At 33.8% G+C, this 25,713-nt stretch overlaps 2 protein-coding genes across 4 annotated transcripts; one reads left to right on the forward strand and one right to left on the reverse strand.

Moving 5' to 3' along the window:
• Nucleotides 1–1,473: 1,473 nt before the first annotated feature.
• Nucleotides 1,474–5,581, reverse strand: LOC110858805 (A-kinase anchor protein 200). Its single transcript, XM_022107691.2, has 3 exons — nt 4,150–5,581; nt 3,471–3,623; nt 1,474–2,429 (listed from the first exon to the last, which is right to left on the reverse strand). The coding sequence occupies exons 1-3, from the start codon at nt 4,213–4,215 to the stop codon at nt 2,064–2,066; spliced, it is 585 nt and encodes a 194-aa protein (XP_021963383.2). The 5' UTR covers nt 4,216–5,581; the 3' UTR covers nt 1,474–2,063.
• Nucleotides 5,582–10,253: 4,672 nt separating this feature from the next.
• Nucleotides 10,254–13,545, forward strand: LOC110858742 (probable GPI-anchored adhesin-like protein PGA18). 3 transcript variants are annotated; one of them, XM_022107602.2, is made up of 11 exons: nt 10,254–10,501; nt 10,964–11,092; nt 11,189–11,269; nt 11,336–11,521; nt 11,584–11,769; nt 11,832–12,029; nt 12,181–12,378; nt 12,447–12,545; nt 12,608–12,682; nt 12,753–12,860; nt 12,937–13,545. In XM_022107602.2, the coding sequence occupies exons 1-11, from the start codon at nt 10,384–10,386 to the stop codon at nt 13,389–13,391; spliced, it is 1,833 nt and encodes a 610-aa protein (XP_021963294.1). In that variant the 5' UTR covers nt 10,254–10,383; the 3' UTR covers nt 13,392–13,545. The 3 variants fall into 3 exon arrangements, with proteins under 3 accessions (XP_021963294.1, XP_021963295.1, XP_035714825.1); XM_022107603.2 differs by lacking the exon at nt 11,584–11,769; XM_035858932.1 differs by lacking the exon at nt 11,336–11,521.
• The last annotated feature ends 12,168 nt before the right edge of the window (nt 13,546–25,713 follow it).

Here is a 25,713-nt window from a genome sequence, read left to right on the forward strand (position 1 = left end):
TAATGGTCAAGATAAAGACAGTTTACCAATTTGATGGTACATATTTTACCATGAAATGATCTTATTTTTTACGAAATGTGAAAATGCTAATTTTTTTTGGAAAAATTTGGCAAATTATTTATCTCGCCCTGCGTAGCATGAATTCCTCTTTTCTGTCTGTCTGTCCGGTTTTTTACACGAATTCATTCTAATTTAATAAGACCTGATCTCCGTTTTCTAAGCGTCGGTAATAAATGCGTTACCAAAAATATGTACCAAAAATATTTTACCAAATACCAAACCCTACAAGTTTTGACATCATCGTTTTCACCGAATTTTACCAGACATGCAGGACACATATTTTCCTAGAAATTTTGACCCTCACATGCCTCCTGTTGTAATTAAGACGTTCCGTAGCCTTGACATGGATGGCGACATTCTTCCCGCAGGGTCCGTGAGATTGACTCATTAATCATGCACAAGTTGGAAGTGGACCAGTTGTTGGAGAGGAAGAGTTGTTGGTTCAGAATAAATCTTAATAAACACATTTGTCAACGTCTAATTTAGATTTATCTCCCACGTCCAACCAACTATCCCCCCCTTCAAAATGCAGTCCACTCTGCTCTTCTTACTCATTTTAAACGAGCAGTTCACTCCAATTTTTGTAACCTGGTATAATTTTGGGCGTACTCACTCTTGCTCATTTAGCAAAATTTGCAAAAGCTCATAAAATTTATGCGGTGTGAGAGGATTCGCAAAATATGAGTCTTTTCAAAATACAGTCACCACTCTCCTTACGTATCTTCACGTTTTAAACGAGCAATTCACTCCAATTTTTGTAACCCGATAAAATTTTCGGCGTACTCATTCATGCTTAGGGTTGCGTCTTATTTAGCAAATTTGCCAAGCTCAAAAATGTATGTTGTGTGAGAGGATTGGCAAAATATAAGTTCGCAAATCTCGCAAAGCTACTTATTTATTTTAAAAAAACACAGATTTTGATGGTTTTTCCATGATTTTTAAAAAATTTCTCTTCTTTTAGTTTAGGTGATGATGAAGATCAGTTTGCCAAATAATTTTGCGAAATATTTAAAACATGCCCATTTGCTGGGTAAATTAGTCAAAAAATTTTATGGTTTTTCAGCAAAATTTTTTCGAAAATTCGACGTCCGCCGTCCGAACATATAATATTGATATTTAAAACACAACGAATTTTATAAAAATTATAGATTCGACGTGAAACTGTGTGAAATTATTTTATATTTTAGTGTTATTTTATTTTGAAGCGCAATTTTTTAAAGTTTACACAGTTTGCGCAAATTGAAGTGAATTGTGGATATTTGAATTGTAACATGTGACTTGAGTACTTATAAAGTTACAAAGCTTAGCGTGAAGCGTGAGTTTTTTTCAACTTTATTTATTTATTTATTTAGTTTTAATCTTAAAACTAAAAGGCAAACACATTGAGGTTTGCTTCCTAAAGTTTGAAAACATATTGCGTTACAAAAGTTAAGAGATATGCCAAATTCTATCTTAAATTTTTCAACTTTTAGAGATTTTGTAATTTTACAGGATTTTTGTACCTAAAATTGTTGCACATAAAATTACAAAGGTTAGCGTGAACCGGAAAATTTTCTTTGTTTATAGTGTAAAGAACTAAAGTTTTAAAGAAATTTGTTTTTTAAAGAAATAAAGCCGTAGTAAATTTGTTTTTAGTGTATTTACTACAACTTTATTTCTTCATTTTAAAATTAAAATGATGCCATCAGGATATTCGTTTAAAATGTTTTGGCAAAATGTTGTGTTACACAACATTTTGTTACATTACACAACTTGTGTAATTTTACATGATTTTTGTACCTACTTACAATTTGCATAAAATTACAAAGGTTAGTGTGAACCAAGAAATTTCATTTGTTTAAAGTGTATTTATTACAACTTTATGTTTTCATTTTAAAATTAAAACTATTCCATCAGAACATTCGTTTCAAAATTTTGAGAATTGTAACATTTTAAAGGATTTTTGTACTTAAAATTGTTGTCCACAAAATTACAAAGGTTAACGTGAACTTTTAATATTAACGTTAAAACGGTTTCATAGGAGCAATCGGGGCAATAGGAGCGATCGGCTCGATAAACGGTTTCTCCTTTTTCGGCTGAACTTTGACCTTTTTCGGTGGTGGAGGTGTGGTTGTTGTGGTCACCACAACTTCCGGTTGGCCAGTGCTTTCTTCGACTGGGACGCTGTCATTTCCTTCCGTGGTTTCTTCTTCTTGTGGCGTGACGTCGTCTCCTTCTTCGCTTTTCTCTTCGTCTCCTTCGTCACTTTGCTCTCCGGATTTTTCGCCTTTTTCGTCACCTTTTTTGACAATTTTTTTCCCATTGTAATCATAATCATTGACTTGCTCGTTGGATTCGTTGGAGCCTCTTTCTTCAGAAGCTGGAGATACCTGAAAAGTCAAGGATTATATAGTTTAGATAAAATTTGAAGATTTTTGAAATATTCAAATTTGCCCTTATAAATTTTAAAATCTTGAAAAATTTGGATGAAGGAATTTGAAAAATTTTTGCTGTACAAAAATGATAAACAACCGATATAAAAGATACACTTAACCTGAAACAATTAATGTTATACAGCTTAAAATTATAATTTTACACTTTTAGGCATTTTAGCCCGGCAAATTTGTGAACTGTAAATTTTGTTTTTGCAAAATTATACTATTTTTTGGCTTAATCAAATTTAGAAATTTTGGGTATACCAAATACAAAAAATAATAAAAATATGAGTATTCTGAAAATTTAGTTTTCCAAATTTTAAGCTTTTATAAATATGAAAACTAAGACCTGCGGACATAAAATCTAAAAGTAATTTTAGTAAAACAAAGTCTAGTTTTTCAAATTGGCATTTCAACTTTACAAATTTTAGCAAATTTACAAAATTAAAAAAAAATGACTTAAGTATATGAAATTCAAAAATTAAAAACACAAGCAACTACAGAGCTATATAAACAAATAGTCACAAGAAAGCAGTAGAAGCTAAACTGAAACAATTTGTAGCCTTGACAAATTTAACAACTTAGGTTGTACAAAATTCTACAATTTTTTCGATTTTGTCAAACTTGAAAAATTTTCACAAAAATAAAATAGAGAAAATTTAAATTTAAATTATTATGAAAAATTTAGAAACTTTTGTCTTTAATAAAAACCAAAGCCTTTATGAATATGACAATTACGCCGGGATCAATGTACAATCTGAATTTATTAGTCATTGAAGTCTAACAACTCTGCACTTTCGAAATTGGGATTTAAGCTTTCAAATTTGAAAAAATTGGGTAACAAATTTGAAAAATTTTGGCTTAACAAAGTTAAACAATTTTGGCTTAAAAATGAACATTTTGACTTGACAATATTCAAAAATTTGGACTTAAGAAAACTGAAAACTTTTGACTTTCCCAAATTTTCCTGCAATCTCAATTATTTTTCAAACTTACATCATCGATATCCTCACTTGGTGGTGTTACGGGATTATCGGGTTCTTCCGTCTCCCCATTCGTCACATTTGAAGATGAAGACGAAGTAGTCACTTCCGGTGCAATGGTCACTGACGATGGGGGCGTCTCATCCTCCCCTTTTTCCACAATTGGCTAAATTAATTCAGATGACAAATTAATGAGACAATTCGTAACTTTGTAAAAACCGTAAACTTTGTAAAATAATTTTACAAACTTTTACAAAATAAAGAGACGCCCTTGATATGAATAAGTTTAAAAAAATTACGAGCTAATTTTTCTTACAAATATTTGTAAATTTTGTAAAAGTTTGCAGAATTTATTTACGGAGTTTGTAAAGTTACGAAGACCTAAGTGAATTCCTTTACTAAAATATTAGCCCTCTAGATAATATTAGGTATAGCATTGTGCTGTAAAATTAATAACTTCTGTAAACTTACAAACTTTTTCAAACTTTGACAAATATTTCTGAGGAAAATTAGCTCAAATTATTTTTTTAAAACTTACTCAGATTTCTGGCGTCTCTTTATTTTGTAAAATTTCGTAAAATTTTTCTATAAAATTTACACATTTTACAACATTACTAATCCCCACGTGAATTGTCTCACAAATTTAAATCTGATACAAAATTGCATGCACTTTTTCAAAATTAATTTCTCACCTGTCCCGAATTCCCCTCGATGCATAACCCCACCACAAAAAATACAATTAAAACTTTCACCTCCATATTTAAAAATGTTTGAAAAATTTTGCAAAAAATATGTACGTGCAAAAATTATGAAAATATATTTAAGCCCAACAATTAATAATTATTTGCCTACGAGTCGGCAGGAAACGGGAGAAAAAATGCATAAAAATTGCATAAATTTCCATTCACATTTTATTTACGTTCCATTGTTTCTCTTTTTCCAACTGTGCAGCAAGCATGTCATCAATTTAAGATATTGAATTTGTCATATTTTCTGGAAATCGAGGACTTGCTTTATGCATGCACGGCCACAAAAGACGTTTAAACAAAGGGCCAATTATTCCAATAAATTAAAATGAGGGACACATTACATTGTGACGCGTGCTTAAGCCTGTCTAATAGGTCGTCGACGTATGTAGCAATAAGAATAACGCACTTTACATATTCTCCATAAGCACATAGTATTTAACAATAAGCGTAAAATTATTGATTTACCTATTTTTTAAATTAAATTATATTTAGAATTAATTAATCAATTAATTAAAGTAGCCAAATGTAACCCATTGCACACATTCTTTATAAATACATAGTGTTAAACAATAACTGAAATAATTTACTTATTTTTAAAATTTAATTTTAATTATAATTATAATTACAATCAATTGATTAATGAATCAAATTATCCTGTTAGAACTATTTATGCTAAAATTGTGATCTACGTTATGTAAATCAATTTTAATAAAAATAAATTCAAATGTATTCGACTTTTAAACTTGACAAAATACTCATTCCGAATTAAATTTTTCGTTTTGGTAAAATTTTTAAATTTAGAACTTTATAAAGTGCGACACGAGGTTTTTTTGCATTTACTCAAAATAGAACCTTTTTTAAAGCTATATCGGGATCGTGCAGCGAGTTACATAAAAAAATCAAGCCAAAAATTAGGAACCACGTGACGCTTATGTTTCCGTTGAATGGTCCATTTGAATAAAAATATTGGGGGCAAAGGTCACGCGCCCGCGTTGGTTTGAGGAAACAACGAGTAAAAATTAGCTTGAAAATTGAACTTTGCCGCCAATCTTTTCTTCAAATGGGCCATCCAATAGACAGATAAGTGTCACGTGGTTCCTACTTTTTTTGAGATAACTCAACACAATCCAGGTGTAGCTTGAAAAGAAGGTTTCATAGTCAATTTGAAAATTAATAAAAATACAAAGGAACAAATCCCAAGTCTTCGAACGAAAGGTTTGATAATTGAGCCTCTTGGTCAGAAACTTTTGACTTGATTTCGAACGATTAGAGCGAGGTCTCCCAGCGTATGCTCTCCGATTTGGACCAAACTAGTGTCAATCGATCACAAATTTAATAAATTTGAAGTGTAAAATTTGTCAACTTTAAGGCACGTTTTCTCCTCTTCGGATGCAAATATCTCTGCCAATGGGAAATGGTGTCTTTTGCAAATTTTATATAAATACAATTTTATAAAATAATTAAAATAAGAATTTTATTAATTGTAATTAATAAAATGATAAATGGCATTCCAAGTTCCATACGGATCTGAGCTTAGCACAAATTCGATGCAATATTCCAACAAGAATTTAATCCGTCGTTGAAGTTGAACAATTTGAAATTCTAGCAGAAACATATTAAATATTACATATTTGTCAAGTTTATTTTAGTTTATGGCACACTTTCTTCACTTTGGATGCAAATATCCGACCCAAACGTGACCATTAGGAGATTGTTTTTTTCCAAATGTTCTGTTTAAATCTATGACCGATTGACACTAATTTGTTCAAAATTGGAGAGCATACGCTGGGAAACCTCTTCTGTTGAATTTGACAATTACAATAACAATTCTTTGAATGGGAGGTTTGATTTCATAAAAATGAGGTTTTACATTAATTATCATACTGAATATAATGCGAAATTATGAAGTTACAAATTCATAAATCATGCATGTATCACATTGTTATGGTTTATGCACTCTAGAAATCCTGTATTAAAATTATACCAAGCGGTATTCATGCATGACTAGCAAAGTGGTATTAATATAACTAGGCATTAAAGTATTACCACATTGGTAGAGAATTTTTACACACCAGTATAATTTTAATACCAAGCAGAAGCAACTTTAATACCGAGAAATTAATACCAGACTTCTAAGTGTGCAAATTAGAAATTTCCAAAAATCAGATTAAGTAATGCTTTTCATTAGCAGAGTTATAAAATTTAGTTTGGATTAAAATTTGATTGATTGGTAGCAAATTTTTACGAAGCGGTATAATTCTAATACCCAACGTTCATATCGAGAAATCTGTATCAGATTTCTATATTGTATTGTTTTTAGTTCAGTAACGAAACTTTTTGATTAGAATTAGAAATCAGTAACGAAACTTTTTGATTAGAATTAGAAGGCATCCCTCGTTCCTATACCTGCTGTAACATAATTAGTATATATTATTAAAATCCCGTACACTTTAAGGCGTCAAAGTTTGCCAAGACTGAAATTTTGAAAACATTTTACCTATCCAAAAATTGTTTTATTCTGCCGTATTTATTTTATAAATATTTACCACAATTTTACATGTTTTAATGCATCACGCAGTGTTTGGCAACTTTGTAAAATAATTTTACAAGCTTTCACAAAATAAAAAGACGCCCTTGATTTGAGTAAGTTTACAAAAATTTGGGAGCTAATATAACCTTCGAAATATTTGTAAAAATTTGCCAAAGTTTATAAATTTACGGATTTTACAAAATTACCAAGACCTGCGTGACTTGCCTCATTTAATTTACTATTTAATTTCATCACTGGTGAAATGAAGGTAAAAAAGCTCACGTCAGAATTTGTAAACTTCGCAGCCGGATAACAAAATTAGAATTTTGCGAATTACTCTGCATCAAAACAGATTAAATCCTGTTTACATCGCAAATTGTCGAAATTGTTCAATAATTTGCAGTTTACAAAAGTTTTACATTTCCTTAGAAATATTTGTAAACTCTTATAAAAGTTGATAAGTTTACGGATTTTACAACGTTACCAAGGCCTGCGTGAATTTTCTCAAAGTTTTATCAAAGTAAACCTTATTTTGCTAATTTCCTGACCTTTCTTATATTGCTGAGCTTTAATTCGTCATTTATGTAAAAGCGTAATTTTAAACGTACGTAACTTTATGACAAAATCAAATAATTCACTTCTGTAGTTGTAACGCAGTAAAAACTTTGTAAATACTTTTTGCACAAAGGTTTGCATCAAAAATGATTTTATACTTACTGAATTATTCAAGTACATAATTAGTTATGCTTTACAAATCAAATATTTGTTCGAATATTTGTAACCTTGTAAACCCCATAAACTTACAAAATATTGCAAAAAGCAAAGCTCGAAAACGTAACCTTTTTGGCCAATTAGACTAGTAAAATTTGATTTCTTTTCAGTTTCGGAGTTCTAATTTGACGAAAAAAATTATTTTAGACCTAAATCTTAAATAAAATAAATTCACTTCAATATTTTAGCGCAGTATACTTTGTAAAAAAAAATTAAACAAAGTTTTTTTCAAAAATTCTCTTCAATAATGTTTAGTAACTAATTTTATACTTAATTAATCAATCAAGCACTTATAACCTACGTGAATTGCGTCGTTTAATTGGCTTATTTAATTTCACCTCGTAAAATAAGGACGAACTCGAGTCAAAATTCGTAAACTTCACAACCCAATAAAAAAATTTTTAATTTTATGATTCGTTCAATCATTTAAAACAGATGAGGTGCCATTCAAGGTGTAATTGTACATAAATTGTTCCAAAATTTGCGATTTACAAAATTTTTCGACAAAACTCTACTAAAGTGGAACTGATAAGTATTAACGTCTAGTAATAGCTTGGTATTAAAGGTTTACGATATCAGTAGAAAATTTGTATAATTTTACTACCAAGCGGTAGCAACTTTACTAGTGAGAAATCAATACCTCCCTGACTACTTGACTATATAAGATTTCTAAAAGTGTGGTAATGGTAATCGGTCGTGGGGTAATAATATATTTAATAATAATAAAATAACTCAATGCAGTTTTTACGGACCGGTACAATTTTACTACCGGCAGCAGTTAATACCAAACGGTTACAACTTTACTACCGAGAAATAAATACCTGCCTGACTTTACCAGATTTCGAACAGTAAAAATTCTCAACTCGATGGCATGGAACCCTTTCTTTTACAAGGATATCAACCTCAATGCCAATTATCCAGACAAGACCTACCTGAACTACTACACAGACAAAGAGGTTTAACTGGTCAATACTGGATTCACTTATTCCAAATATTTAAATCCATGATTGATTTGTTTGTTTCATTTCAAATTACAAATTCCGATTCAAATCCAGAGTACATTTCCAGACAGCGATGAATGACACCATAATAAATACATAAAATTTCGTCTGTCTCCTTCCCAGCCTAGAAATGTATGCACGTCAAATAAATAAATAAATTACCATCAATTTTCAAATTTCGGGAAATATTCGGCATTTTAATTCACCAGATTTTCTTTCTATTTTGCACAAATCGAATTCGCAAAAATGTCTGCAAAACATTCCCCATCAGATTGAGACCAAATGAAGGGACATTTTCCAAATAAAGTTCCCCAATTTTTCCAAATTTTGAAAAAATATTCAGAAATTTCTTCTAATTTTAATTCAACAGATTTGGTCCTCCTGCCCAAATAGATTTCGCAAAAATAGGTTTTGAAAATGTTCCCAAGACCAAATGAACAGATGCTTGTTAAATTTTCTCAAACAAATTTCCTCAATTTTTTCAAATTTCGCTAAATATTCGACACATTTTTTTCCTTTTTTTTAAAAAGTGCAATTTTCGCAACAAGTGAATTTGCAAATTTGCCACCCCCCACCAAAAATGTCATTTTATCAAAAGTCCGACGTGACGTGAACGTCCCAGCCTCGTGATCTACTTTTTCTCCGCATTGCTTAATCTTGCACGTTACGACTTTCCAAAACAATGGATATTTCACCCTCTTCTTGTTTTTTAACCTTCCTCTCGCTCTCCACCGCGTGGCGTCATCAGTTTGAAAACTTGATCTCATTACTTTCCGCTAAAATGACAATAAAATGGGTAACATCTCACCTAAAACAATTTAATCGAGCATGCTTCCGAATTAATTTGTCGGGGTGGCCAAAAATTAAAATTCAAGTATTTATTCAAGTACACAGTAACAATTGCTTTGGAGCAAAATGAATGTCTACATTTCATCGTTCAAGTAGTGCTTGATTTTCGCACATTTCTTGCACTGCACGAAATATTCGCCACCTTGCGAATAACACTACGCTTCCATCCAGTAAAGTTATCCCAGCGTATGCTCTCCGATTTTGACGAAATTAGTGTCAATAGATGACAAATTTAAGTGTGCATAGTATGAAATTTGAAAAAAGACACGATCTCTCAATGCTCCCGTTTGGCAGATATATTTGCATCCGAAGAGGAGAAAACGCACAGAAAGTTTGACAAATTTTACACTTTCCAAATTTACTGCGAGTTTTCTCTTCTTCGGATGCAAATATCTGCGCTATTAGGAGAAAGTGTCGTTTGCAAAAGTCATACTAATTAAATTTATGGTCAAATAAGACTAATTTATTCCAAACGCTAAAAATGCGATGTCCTAAAAACTGCAAGAAATATGCACCATCTAGCGTCGGGAAGTAGTTTCTTGCGCCTTGCAGGTCAAAATAGGCGGAATCAAACAATTTCTTGCGGTTATTTTCTGCACGTGGTCTTTAACACACGAAACACTAATGCTTATTTCTTGTATTTGTTATTATTATTAATTGCTTATTATTCCTCACGCAGAAAAAAAACAATTTCTCCCAAGTGTTTTTTTACGGTAAACCCTGTTTAAAGTTGTCATACTTATTCAAATATTTTCATGTCATTCACACATTTTCCTCCTTTATTCACTACACCCTCCACAATGGCACAAATATTGAGATCATGATCACAAGTCATGATTCATACGTATCAATCACCCCTCGGATGAGTATAAAATCATGCCAAAAACCGGAATGTCGGCATCACTTTCAATTCCACTAATCCTCCTCCAGGAGGTAGCAAAATCCGGATAGTTTTCAAATTTTTAATAAATTTTGAAAAGAAGGATTTTTTTTACAAATTTTGAAAATCTGGGTAAAATTTCCATCATGAATTTATTCGTGGTGGGAGTTGTGCTAATTTTTGGGTGCCTCGTTCCTATGGGGGAGGCGCAAACGGGGGTTAACTGCGGGACAAAAAAGCCAACTCTAAAGACAGGAGAAACTTGTGAGTACAGAAATTCTGATTTGTTTTTTGTCGTTACCAGATTTGTTACCGAATTCATAAAATTTTATGGTCGGATCTAGTAACTGATTTGGTCATTTTTTTACCAAAAATGTTTACCAAATTTCGAAATTGATTTTTACTAAATTTGCAATTTCATTTTTACTAAAATTTGCAGCCTAATTTTTACAAAATTACAATTTTGACTTCACTTTTACCAAGTTTTCAGCTTAATTTTACCAAATTTGGTCGTGCACTTACATGTCCATACATTTTTTTACTTAACATTTTGGGTAGTTTTTTTACATTTCGTTACGTTACCAATTTGTAACATTTTTAACTCGTTTTATTTTTTGGTATTCTGTTACCAATTTGGTAACAAAGTGTATGTAGATGCCTTCCTACATCTTCATAGATTTGATAAATCCCCGAATTAAAAAAATAAATTTGCGTATTTTTGTTCAGATTATGTAAATCAAAACTGCCCCCTCGGAAAGACCTACAACTGGCCGGGAAATTCAACCATGCAAGCGCAACACTGCCATTGTTGGAGCTACTGCGGATATATTTGCGAATGTGATACATCCGCAGGAGGTAATTTTCGCAAAAAACATCACTAAAACTTTTTTATACAAAAAATTTTCACTAATTTTTTCAAAATTCTCATTTTACCCACAACTTTCAATTTAGGCGGGACCACAAAGAAAACTGCCCCCACAACGCAGCCAGCTGCGGCATGCAAGAATCCCCCAGTTCCGGCGGGATGTTCATGTAAGGAAAAGTTTGGCAGTGCAAAAAACATGTATTTCAAGCTAAAATTATACGGGAAATTTTTAGGGGTGCCAAATCCCGGTTGTACCAAAGGACCCACGTACGATACACAAAATCCCGCCACCCACTGCCACTGTTGGAGCCATTGTGGGTACATTTGCGAACCAAAAAGCGGCCCCGCCCCCGCCCCTGCAACAACACCGGCGCCTGCACCGGCATGTAAAAATCCCCCAGTTCCGGCGGGATGTTCATGTAAGTTGATACAATATGCTAAAGGGGCTATTTAATCCTAAAAATGGGCGGGAATTTTTTAGGGGTGCCGGATAAAGGATGTTCCAAAGGCGATACTTACAATACCCAAAATCCCGCGGCTCACTGTCACTGTTGGGGGCATTGTGGATACATTTGCGACCCGAAAAGTGGTCCCGCCCCCGCCCCGGGGACAACGCCTGCGCCTGCCCCGGCATGTAAACAGCCCTCAATTCCGGCAGGATCTACATGTAAGGATGACTATATATTTTGGGAGCTAATCTGTATTAAAAATGGGCGGGAATTTTTTTAGGGGTGCCGGATAAAGGATGTTCCAAAGGCGATACTTACACTACCCAAAATCCCGCCACCCACTGCCACTGTTGGGGACATTGTGGATATATTTGCGACCCGAAAAGCGCTCCCGCCCCCGCAACGACGAGAGCACCTGCTCCCGGCACGACTCAAGGAGCGTGCAAAGCACCTCCTTCGGTTCCATCGGGATCCACATGTAAGCAATCGAATCATGCAATTTGCATAAATTTAACTTTTTGGCAGGACGGCTTTTCTATGTAAAATAAACTTTATGCTTTTCGCGGGAAATATGAAATTCCCGCGTCCTTAAATAAACTCTGTTATAAGAATTGGCGCCAAATTTTCAGGGGCTCCAAGTCCTGGCTGTCCCAAAGGCGATACATACAATACGCAAAATCCCGCCACCCACTGTCATTGTTGGGGGCATTGCGGATACATTTGCGACCCGAGAAGCGCTCCGGGTCCTGCAACGACTAGAGCACCTGCTCCCGGCACAACACAAGCTACATGCAAATCACCTCCTTCAGTTCCGTCGGGATCGACATGTAACTAACGCAATTTAAAATTATATTTCCCGCTAAAAGTTTCGTAAGCATTTTGTCAATTTTTGTAGGGAATCCTGATCCTACCTGCCCCAAAGGACCGACGTACAACACTGCAACGACACACTGTCATTGTTGGGGACATTGTGGATATATTTGTGATCCGAGGGGTAAGTTGAGACAGCGAGATTTTTAGAATTATATATTTAATTTTCTTCTAATTTGTATAAAGCCGGACCCACAGCTGCTCCCGCAACGACCGTTAGAACATGCCGATCACCCCCAACTGTCCCGCCTGGCTCGAAATGTAACGTTACGGACTAATGATTTTCTAGATATATATTTATATTCTATCATTCCCACCATTTTCTATTTAGGGGTTCCTGATCCTAACTGCAATAACGGACCAGTCTATAATCTCCCGACCAACCCACCGTTTCATTGCCACTGTTGGGGGCATTGTGGCTATATTTGCGATCCTAGGGGTAAGTTGATGAAGCGGCGGGAAATTTCAATTTAAAATCGGACGCAAATAACAACTGCTAATTATTTCGTTTATAGGTAGCACCGGAGCGGTAACTGGAAGCACTACAATGGGAACGGGATCAACTTCGATGGGCACGGGTTCAACTACGTCCGCTACGGGATCAACTACTGCCATTACTGGATCGACTACTGCTGCTACCGGATCAACTACCGCCGCCACGGGATCAACTACGGCTGCTACCGGATCAACTACTGCCGCCACCGGATCAACTACCGCCGCTACGGGATCAACTACTGCTGCTTCCACGACAGGTGGAACTACTGGAACAACGGCGGGATCAACGACCGGCGGCACAACAGGGACAACCGCTGCCACAACGGCGGGCTCAACAACCGGCGGCACAACAGGAACGACAGCTGCCACGACGGCTGGATCAACGACTGCGGCGACAACTGTCGCAACAACGGCGGGATCTACGACTGCTGCAACAACTGCGGCAACAACGGTTGTAACGGTGGCAACAACTTAAAGTTACCAGCAGCAAGTTAGGCTTCCACGGGATCACTGTAATTAAATAACAGCTGATTTGGCCGCCATTTTAAAAACTATTTTCAATATTTGCATATAAATATCAATGTAGAGCAAATTATGCTTTAATAAAAAGCGAGAGCAATTCAAATTTATGAGTTTGATTTATACTTCCGCCGTAATATGGAGCTAGTTTGTTAAGCTTTAAATCATCAATCGAGCTGCCAAGAAAGCGCGAGGGATTTAAAATTTATTCCAGGTTAGCTTTGTTGTCACTCTGCCCCACTTTTTGAGTTGGCAGGATTTGGTTTTACTCAAAATCATGCCAAGTTTTTTGCATTTGATAGATATGAGATCGGTAATTTACTATAATTTAGCAAATTTCGTAGAATTTTATGTTTATGTAACGCTTCACCCCATTTTTTAGCCATTTCGGTTCAACTTGAGTTTTTGAGTTTACAAAAATTTGTTTTACTTGTTTCAAAAAAATTTCGAAATACTTTCGCTAAATAAAATTTGAGATCGGTGATCAATGTTAGTTACATATCTACATAATCTATGGAGTACCACACTTTTATGCAATTTCCCACTTAATCATACAACTATATACACATCCATTAAAAAACCTAGTTCCGTAGGTTCGATTTCTGCCTTTTCCCGGTAAACCGAGGGAAAAAATCCCGAAAAATTCCACGACACAAAAAGGTCAAAATATCCTCGAAACGTTTCAAATTTATGAAAAATGTTCAAAAATGTCGTGAAAGTGCTCGAAAATTTTCGATAACTTGGAAAATGGTTTGCACGTTTGCACACAAATCAAACCTGCTTTTAAGTAGAAAATTATGACCGAATCCCTGCACGTCCCCCACCCTTTCTGCAACAATTAAGAATGAATTGAGCCCCGTCATCTCGGCCTCATTCATCATCATGCCCACTCCTAACCGCGGATAACCCATTGTGCTCCGCAAATAGTAATGAATGATACATAATAACCACGCCACACCACACCGAGAACAGTGGCCGCGGAAGCGTGGGGACAGAGGGACAATGTTCCCACGGTTATTTGATGTCCCCCACAATCTGCTCATGTTATACAAACTCCTCCCTCCCTGATCCTGTAATGTTAATGCCCCCCGATTTTCCCCCAGCTTCCGCGGCCACTGATTATACGAGTATAACATATTTAAATCCAGTGGCCGCGGAAGCGTGGGGACAGAGGGACAATGGCCCCACGGTTATTCGATATCCCCATCATCTGTCCATGTTATGTAAACCCCGACCTCCCACTTATCCTGCAATGTAACTGTCCCCCGATGTCCCCCAGCTTCCGCGGCCACTGACTGAGAAGGATGGATTAGCCTGACTGACTGACTGATCGGACTGATGATAATCGTCATCATCATGACGCTTCTTCTTCTTCTTCCCTTCGTAATTAATGATTAATGCGAAGACACGGTTTTCCGGGGATGTTCTTCTCCAGCAGGGTCATTAATCACTTCGTGGGTGTGATGAATATGTACACACGGGTAGAAAAATATGGTCAGACAGATGAATACTATTCATTTCACGCCATGGTTTTGTAGCCCCGTAAATTTTGAAGAGTTTGAAAAATACGAGATACAATTTACACCAGGAGAAAGTAAATATTACAAATTTAAGTTACATTTGTTGAATCAATTTCTGCATCAATTTTGCACGTTGCAAAAATCGGTGTTTCCTGTTTAATTAGTATTTTGCTCGCAATTTCATATACATTTGTGGCATGAAATTTTACACAGTTACAAAAATTCCTGTTTTATTTTCTCACTATTTCTGCATAAAATTTCGAAATTGTTCAGTTACAAAAATCCCAAGGTTTCATTTTTTCGCAATGTCTGACATGAAATTATTTTGCCCAGTTACAAAACTTTCGCTCATTCTGTTATTGAATTTATACCGCAAAATAAAGCGTCTCCATGAATTTTAGTATAGATAATAATTTTATACCAAAAACAACACGCATTATGAATTTCGTCATAAATTTGTCACCTAAATTGCATGGCCCTTTTTGCCATGCAATTCTGTCCTGTTTGTGTGTGGTCCATCCCCCTTCGTCGTCGCACATATGGACACATGTCCACAGCTAAATCCCCCCCTCCCCATATTTTGAGTGACATCTCTCCCCCCTCATGAGCAAAAAAACCGCACCGTCACCCAGAAACCATTAAGGCTCGTTCGTTTCAAAGCATGATGTTGCACTAAATAAGGTCCTCTCTCTCCTTAAGGGTCCCATCCCATCCCTTCTCATGCATGATAATTATTCATCTCAGCTTCAGCCGAGAATAAATCCCACAACAATAACAATAACAATCATCGTCGTGGTCTGGTCTGGCCTGTCAAACTTTTTAACACCGTGTCTGCCACGGTATCAATCATCCTGTCGAGGTCTAAAGTGCCGACGTGACCACACTGGCAATTAAAAAGCATCAGATTTCTCCTCTCTCCAGAGAGATGAATTGTGGTGTGATGACTGATTGTCGACTTAATGATGCAAAATGTGTGTCCAGCAAGAAAGAAAAAATATGGTTTGTTTGATTAGATTTTGTTTTTAGGGGGGACACGAAATAAGGGATGTGACCCAATTTGAGCGGTATTTTATCATGAATCGTTGAGGGGTCCTACTTAACTGATCATAATTTAATACTTTTTGCGACTATAATTAATACTTTTTCCTGAATACTTCCTCTAATAATTAAATCTAACAATGAAGGTTCTCAACATATGCTCACAGATTTGGACCAAACTGGTGCGAATTGATTAATTAGTATGAAATTTGCAAATGGAACTATCTGCCAATGCGCAACTTTATAATCTAGAGCATTATTTATGTGCTTGTATCCAAATTTTGAGAAAATTCTTACTTTTATGTTTTTCTGTACATATTTCGTAAGTATTATATAAATGCATAGTTCAGAGATTTTTCGTAATTACATATCCTCCCACCGATGTCCTTGTATCAAAACTTAAAAATTTTGAATAAAAAATTATTGGTCTCGATCAAAATCTTCTAGCAATTTTATATTTGAGAAATCCTTTAAAATTTTTGACTTGTTGACCTCTCAAAAAAACTTTAATCATTTTTTTAAATTAATTAATGGTCAAAAATATCCTTGTATCAAAACTGACAATTTTTTACAATTTTTGATAATTTTATTCCCAACTAAACTATTTTAACCATTAAGTGCCACGTAGAAAGGATGTGGCTTCCTTTTTATGAATATTTCCTAATCAGCACACCTAAAAATCCTGTCTGTACGGCCCCTGCTTTTCTTTTTCGTGGGTGGAACTATTTAAAACACATCATTTTCACCTTGTTAATAAATATACACGTTAAAAAAGTGACTTAAGAACACAAAGGGACGGATGTGACGATGCATGAGGCGTCCAATTTTACTTTCATATTACACGTTTCTTTATTTTAATCCGAGACAAGATCCTGCATTTTCAACCTCTCACAAGAAATCGGGGGCCATACACACAATCCACGTCTTTTTTTTTCAATAAAACGACAAATTTCTCCAAAAAAAAGACAAATTTAGCACACTTTAGAAAAATGTTTGATAAAATTGGTAACGTCAGGTTGCGTTGGTATAATTTAAATATTGGAGCAATTCACGTAGTCCTTAGTAACTTCGTAGCCCGTGTGTTTTTGAAAAGAATTTTGTAAAAGTTTATCTGAGCAAGTTTACAAAAATTTGCAACTTAATTTTTCTTGCAATATTTTCTAAGTTCACAGAAATATCGGATTTTTGAAAGTTACCAAGACCTGGGTGAATTTCCTCATTATATTACAAATGGTTAATTTTGCAAATTGATCGACATAAATCTTCGACACATTTTCGCAATTTCTATAAAATTATGTAGTTAAATTTCCAAGTCAAAATATATTTTTTTATGCAAAAATACAGTAAAACTTTGTACAGGTGCCTACTATGAAATGGATGAAAAACATCAAAAAAGAGTGTCAACTGAAAAAAAAGAATCGAAAATTTGTAAGGTTTCACTCTATTCTGAGAAATTTCACTCCAATTTGCTACAAATTCAAGTTATCCTCAAATCATGACAAATTTAGGTAAAATCTTGGTAAAAGTTGGTAAAAGCTGGTAAAATTCAATCTCCTAGCAACATTTTCAATACCAAATTTACCAAAACACGTCCTTTCTGCACGGCCCCTACTTTCAGCTCCTTCCTTAGATTACCAATTCCATTAAAAAGGCAATGCAGCAAAAGAATAATAAATCTGAGCTTAGGATTTCTTTTATAATCGCTCATCGCCCAGAGTAAAAATGAAATCCTTAATTCCGACCGTATGGAAAATATTCTGGATCTGATATTTCGGGACTGTGTGTAAAGAATGTGATCCAATTTTGTACACTCTAAATAAATTTGATTAAAATTTACTCAATTTTGAGTAAAATTGCCACCAAAGCAACTATTGAGTAAAATTTACCCTGTCAAAGGTAAAATTTACTCAAGATTGAGAGATTTTTGCTCAACCTCGAGTAAATTTTACCTTTATATTGAACTTTGTAATTTAAAAATGAGGTAATTCACATAGGTCTTAGTAACTTTGTAAAATCCGTAACATTTCAAACTTTTACGAAAATTTCTGATGAAAATTCTGATATTTCTTGACTTGACAGCATTGTGCATCGCATTTTACATTCCTTCCTGAGAGAAAAGTAGGAAATTGTAGATCTAAAATTGCACCAGGAATTTGCGAGGGTTGAAAATAGCCTAAGTAAAATTTTACACATTACTTTATTTTTTAAGAAAAGTAAAGTTTTTACAAAAAAAAATCCTTTAAAATAACTTGATTGAAAAATCTTGCAAAATTTAGTTAAAACACTTTCACGTGGAAAACGCTTATCTGTCAAATATTTTATTTGTTATATACAAAATTTTGAACATGATGAAAGTTGTCAGCCACATACAATCTGAACACAATTTAGCGAAGATGAAATTTGTAAAATTTCTCATAATGGCGTGAAACCATACAAATTGTCGGTTTTTAATATTTTTTTCTCTTACAGATTTTCTCGACGACTTAAAACTCCTAGGTTTTCAAAATAATTCCGAGAAATTTTTCGAAATTGTAAAATTTAATTTTAGTTGGAAATTCAGTAAATTTATAAAATGTTGAGGCAATTCACGCATGCCTTGGTAACATTGTAAGATATGTAAATTCCGTAAACTTACAAACTGTTATTAAATTTTTAAAATATTTTTGAGAAAAATTAGCTTACAAATTTTTGTAAATTTACTCAGATCAAGGGTGTCTCTTTGTAAAAGTTTTTAAAATTATTTTACAAACTTTACAGATTTTTACAAAGTTACCAATGACCACATGAATTGTCTCGTATTAAAAATTCCTAGATCCTCCTTAAATCGGTGACATCCTTGATTCCAGTTCCCTTAATATTTATGTAATTTACTAGTTTTTTACGTACCGAATTAATTGCTCATTTCGTTCCACAGTTTTTGTTTGAGTCGAGACAACCTTGAATTGAATTACATTTCGAATAGACATTTCATCTCATTTTACTCTATTAATATTTTACCCATTATTAATTTGTTAACGGATTTTAATTTCGCACGATTATTTACTCTGGTGACTCAGCCCTCTGTGCAATTTTTGCAGATTTGTACCGGGTAATAGCTTTCAGTGACATTCAAAATTTGAAACCGATCATGGAAATAAGTATTTACGTAACAAAACAAAATAAAGTTCAATTCTGGGCAAGTTTTGAGCCGAAGTCGATAATATTTTGGGATAACGTAACTAGGGGAATTATTCTATAGGTTAATTATGGGGTATGTAATAAGATTTCAGAATGAATAAATTAAAAACAAATTCATAAATGTATGTATGTATGTATATATTTATTACTGTGTCTTTCCCAATTCATTGCATTTATCGTACAAGTACAACAACAATGGTCTACCACTGGTGACACACTGGTCATATACCATATATTTAACTATTCTATATTACTAATTATTGCTTAACTAATTAATAGTATAAAAATTCTTCAGTTCTTTTCTGTACAATGATTTCCATTATTTCTTCTTTAAAAGTAGTGAGGTTCATTTCGGAGATAGACATTTCATCTCGTTTTACTCTATTAATATTTTACTAATTATTAATTTGGGTTGTTTGTCATGCAAATGTTTTTTTGCCGATTATGCAAATGTTAAATATTTGCATAAAAACAATGAGGGTATTCATTACAGAGTTAGCATCGTTGAAAAAAAATGTCATCAATTCCGCAAAAAAAATTGTCTTGAAAATCCATTTGCGAACTTGCACATCTCCGATGGACAACTATTTAGTTCGCAATTTTTGTTTTCAAAAACTTTTTGCAATGCGAGCATGCGACTATTTTTGGACAAGTTTAGAGCCGAAGGCATAATATTTTTAGAACTTGTAATTACATAATTGTACCAGATCGATACCAAATCAACAATTCAAATTTACCAAAAAATAAGTTAAACGGAAACCTTAATGAACTTATAAGTAAATTCATAAAATTCAAAATATTCATAAAAAATTAGCGACGAACTTTACTAAAAAACTCAAAAATTACAATTTTATATCAAATTGTTGCCAAATTTGTATATAATAAAATAACCTTATTTAATTTGGTCGTTGTTTAAACCGCGACTAAATTGGTAACATCAATCCGCCATATTTATTGAGGTAACCCAGATAAATTACCAAATTAGTAAAAAAAACTATAAAAAAATTATTTTTTTAAAGACTGATTTACTGTCAAAAAGCCTTCATCAACTCTTTTCCTACAAAATATTCCTCTAAATTTTAAAAAGTTTGCAAATTTGACGTGAATAATCTCCAAATTTTCATTACTTAAAATATGTAGAAGCTTATTATCCTTTCTTTACATAGTTTACTTTACTTCCTCTTCAAATCAAGGTTTGGTTGGAGCAGGGGATGCTTGCCACCACAAATTTCTGGTCTTTACTTTCTCTCTGTATAAATTTCCGAATAATTAATTCCTCTTTTTCTAAAAAAAAGAAAAAGTTTTCATTTCAACAAAAAAACGGACGATTAAAGTACTCCGTCAAATTTAAAAAAATATGCACTGTTAGAAATCTGGTATAGTCAGGTAGGTATTTATTCCTCGGTATTAAAGTTGCTACCACTTGGTAGAAAAATTATGCCGGTCCATACAAATTTGCTACCGACGCAGTAAAACGTCAATACCGGCTATTACTAGACGGTATTTCTTATCAACACCACTCATAAATGAATACCGCTTGGTGTTAGTTTAATACTGAATTTCTAAGAGTGTAAAAAATTGAATTAACTGCCCTGTGAATGCCGGAATATTTGCACAGTCTCCGAAAAAGGAAGCACGGCAAGAATTGAATTTCTGGATTAAAGTGTATTAAATAAATTAGAAAAGCCCGTCCCCGCCAGGAAATTATTTCGTTACACAATTCGAATTAACTTTCTCCTTTGATCTCGCACGAGGCCAGAAATTGATCTGTCAGTGTGACGCAATTCGAAGTATGTATATAAATTCTGTTACGGATTACACAATCGAAAATGAATTCTTCCTTTGAGGCGACGGATTTCTAATAGATTTTCATGGCTCATTATCAAAGAGTGGGTATGTATTTATGGAAAATCACTGAAATACAGGGTGGTTTAAATGTCAGGTTACAATGTCAAATTTTTCAATGGGAAAAATTCGCAAATCTCCATTAGTTAACGAAATTTTGCCTCTGAAATTCAGTATTTTAAGAATTTTGTCATCAGTTTTCCATAAGTTTTGATAAAAATTAATAAAAATCTCAATCCCAAATCTGTAACTAATGGAAATTTACGAATTTTTCCCACTGAAGAAATTTCCATGGTAACCTGATATTTAAACCACCCTGTATATAACTATTTAATATTTAGGAAAGCAAGTCGACGCGGCATTAACAAAATTCCGAGTGGTTAACAATACTTTGCGTTAATTTCAAAATTCTGAATTGGCAACTGGACATATCGGAACATTAACCACTTCGCCCCTATAACGACTATGTGGCGTATTTGACCTTTACACCGAATACGACCATGTGGCGTAAGTTCCCTTGGCACCGGAATACGACGATGTGTCGTATTGACCCTTGACAACGGATACGACTATGTGGCGTATTTTCCGTTCACACCGGCCTACGACTATGTGTCGTATCCGGAAAAAAATTAGGTCATTGCCTCTCCAAGCAAAGCAAAGCAAGAGTTATGAGTCAACAACCCGCCCTTTAGGCGGGAAGATAAATTGTCTCTTAGGAAATAATATTAGAAATGGATGCAAAACAAATTTATAGCCAAGTGGCTATATCTAGCCAAGACGCCGAGTTGTGAAAACTGTTTTTTGCAAGGAAATTTCGACACCGATTTATTTCAACAACGCTTTACGATAAGATTAGAGAAATTGTTTTGCTCGCATGTAGCACAAATGGGCGTTTTGGGCGAGAAAACTAAAAGTTTGATGAATTGCATCATCGCATGGATTTAATTATATACCACAAATAATCTTGCCGGTAGGGTAAACTACGTCAAAATTAATGATTACGTACCGGGTGCCGCTGAAATATCTTTTAGGCGGGAAAATTAAAAATTGAGAGATTGCCAGGAATTAGTAGAATTTAATTTTCCCGCTTAAAATTGATTTCTATTCACCAGATGCGCCATAGTCTATGTTCGAGCAATTTCCTCTCACGGGATAATTATTCATTGTCATTGCTGTCTATTTAAAGTCATTGTAAGGATTTTTGGTTTTCCCGCCCAAAATCGGCTCCTAAGGCGCTTTATGCGCTATAATCAATATTTGCGAGTTTACGTACTATTATGCAAGTATTACTCCATGCTTGTTTAACTTTTCATGCAATTACAATCATTTTTAAAATTCGGCGTGTTGGCTATTTTCGGCTATAAACATTGGTGGTTCGCCACAACTCAAAAATGCAAATTATAACTCAAAATCCCTTCTTGAAAGGTTATTCATACCAATTTTCACAAAAAAGTGTCCAGAATAATTCCGGTGGGAACACCATTTTTTAATTCATGGCCCAGGAATTAACGTCATGCAGTAGATAAAAATTTCGGGGTCAAGGGAGGTAAAAATTCGCGGTTACTAGGGGTGAAAGGTATGAAAAAACTCGTCTCCTAGGGTTGAAGTGGTTAACATGAACTCCTTACTCATATTCTAATTTAAATTTCGTTCAAATTTTGTTGCAATATGTGTTGCAACTGCAGTCCCAAATTTACGGCTATAGCCGGCTTTTCACAACATTCTCAGTTGGTTTAAACATTCGGAATAAGTAACGAATTGTATCTAGCGATTCAGCTAGATCATTAGACCTATGGATTAACTTAAAATGCTAACCAAAATTCCAAAATTCGATCGTGGCATTCTAATACTGAAAATGCAATTATTTTGCAAACTTCAACGCATAGGAAAATTGGGGTCCGAAATTGAGGCATCGGCCAAATTCGAGTGTAAAATAATTTTTAAAATTATTTCGCGCGATATTTGACCAAAAGTTGGACTAGTTTGAGTCAAAATCCAAAATTTGCAAAAAATTCGCACATTTTAGCTCAGATCTCGAAAACTGCTGGCGCGCCACCCCAATTTTATTACGGATTTCTGATCTACTAAATATTACGCAACTTTTAAGCCATCAAACTCGAAAATCGTTGGACGCCGAAAAAACACTATTTCATTGTATATATCTATCTTAACTAATACTGAAAATGCAATTATTTTGCAAACTTCAATATATAGGAAAATTGGGGTCCGAAATCGAGGCAGCGGCCAAATTCGAGTGTAAAATTATTTTTAAAATTATTTCCCGTGATATTTGAGAAAAATTTGGACGAGTTTGAATGAAAGTCCAAAATTAGCAAAAAAAATCGCACATTTTGGCTTAGATCTCAAAATCCACTAATGGGCCCCCCCAATTTTATTACGGATTTTTGATCCACTCAATTTTACGCAACTTTTAAGGTATCTAACTTGAAAATCGTTAGAGCGCGAAAAAAACACTATTTCATTGTATATATCTATCTTAATAATACTGAAAATGCAATTATTTTGCAAACTTCAACGCATAGGAAAATTGGGGTCCGAAATTGAGGCATCGGCCAAATTCGAGTGTAAAATAATTTTTAAAATTATTTCGCGCGATATTTGACCAAAAGTTGGACTAGTTTGAGTCAAAATCCAAAATTTGCAAAAAATTCGCACATTTTAGCTCAGATCTCGAAAACTGCTGGCGCGCCACCCCAATTTTATTACGGATTTCTGATCTACTAAATATTACGCAACTTTTAAGCCATCAAACTCGAAAATCGTTGGACGCCGAAAAAACACTATTTCATTGTATATATCTATCTTAACTAATACTGAAAATGCAATTATTTTGCAAACTTCAATATATAGGAAAATTGGGGTCCGAAATCGAGGCAGCGGCCAAATTCGAGTGTAAAATTATTTTTAAAATTATTTCCCGTGATATTTGAGAAAAATTTGGACGAGTTTGAGTCAAAATCCAAAATTAGCAAAAAATTCGCACATTTTTGCTCGTATCGCGAAAACTGTCCATGCGCCACCCCAATATTATTTCAGATTCTTTATGTACAAATAATTACGGAAATTTTAAGCCATCAAACTTGAAAATCGCTCCATTGCGAAAAAACACTATTTCATTGTATATTGTATATATCTATCTTAATAATATGGTAATTGCAATTATTTTGCAAAGCTCAATATATCGGAAAATAGGGTTCCGAAATCGAGGCAGCGGCCAAATTCTGGTCCAAAATAATTTTTAAAATTATTTCGAGCCGTATCAAAGTAATAGGTTTGGTCAAAACTTGAATATTTCAAAATCAGCAAAAAATTCGCACATTTTGGCATTTATCTCGAAATCCATCCAACGACCACCCCAATTTTGTTACGGATTTTTGATCTACTCAATTTTACGCAACTTTTAAGGTATCTAACTTGAAAATCGTTAGAGCGCGAAAAAAACAAATATTGAAATATTGAAATGTCTAAAAACCTGGAAATCTGTAATAACGTGTCAAAATATTTTGAAATTTTTGATCTATGCGAGTTAGGGGAACACATCGGCATCAAATGAATAAATTGAAAATAAATACATACCCGCCATGCAAAATTTACATATATATTTAATTTGAAGCCCCAATGCTGGACAGACGAACCTATTTTTTCAATAACGATTAAGCGAAATATTAAAATTATCATTCGACGTGAAAATCCAACATTTTTAGATTTACACAGTAAAATAGGAAACACGCGCAGAAAGTTGAAACTTCATAAATATCCGCCCTCTGATCATTATTGCCTGCATAGCCAAAATAAATATGCATGAATAAAAAAAAAATTTAAAAAAAATTAATTAAAAAACAACGTAAGCTTGAATTTTATAAAAGCATGGAAATATTTAATTTATATAAGTTACGAAAATTATCTAGAAGATTTCAAATCCTAGTACATAAAATCCAGAAATTATTAATTTCCCATTTTATTTCTGTCTGATAACATATTTTAAAATAAGGCGAAAAATTTGGATGAAAGAATATTATTTTTTCTTCAGAATACTGCCCCCCCCCCCCCAAAAAAAATATTTACAAATTTTAGTGCATAAAATTTCCAGAAAGCTGGACTTGGTCTCGTCTCGTAAATTTTCATGCACCTGTTGCTACATATTGTACACAAAAGTATTGCACTCTTCTCAATTTCATCCGTGTCATAAATCGTCACTCTTTCCTTTTCAGGACTCCTCACTTACACAACCCTGTTCAAAAACTGTGTCATAAAAAAATCTCATGCATTTTTACCCATAAAATTAAATATATAATTTTCCAGGAAATTTAAATAAATAGGTTAGGAATAAATTTCAATTTTCATGAAAATCAAACAAGCATTAGAGCAGAGATAACATGTTCCACAGGATTTACAACATTTTTCAAAATTTCAGACAAAAACGTATTTACATGATTTTGCTCTGTATAAAATTTTGTGTCAAGACATTCCAAAACTTTTGCGGATTCTTCCAAGGATAAATTTTCCCCAGAAATTTACAATTCTTACAAACCTTTCAAAATTTCTCAAAAACGGCAAAGCGAGTTGGCAATCTGCCTTCAATTTCGGAGAATATAAAATTTGTGAAATTTCTCATACTGGCGTAAAACCTTACAATTTTTCGAGTTTTTTTTTAACCGAGACATCCTTCAAACCTAA

The sequence above is a fragment of the Folsomia candida genome, unplaced genomic scaffold (assembly GCF_002217175.1).
Source record: "Folsomia candida strain VU population unplaced genomic scaffold, ASM221717v1 Fcan01_Sc022, whole genome shotgun sequence".
Lineage (NCBI taxonomy): Eukaryota > Metazoa > Arthropoda > Collembola > Entomobryomorpha > Isotomidae > Folsomia > Folsomia candida.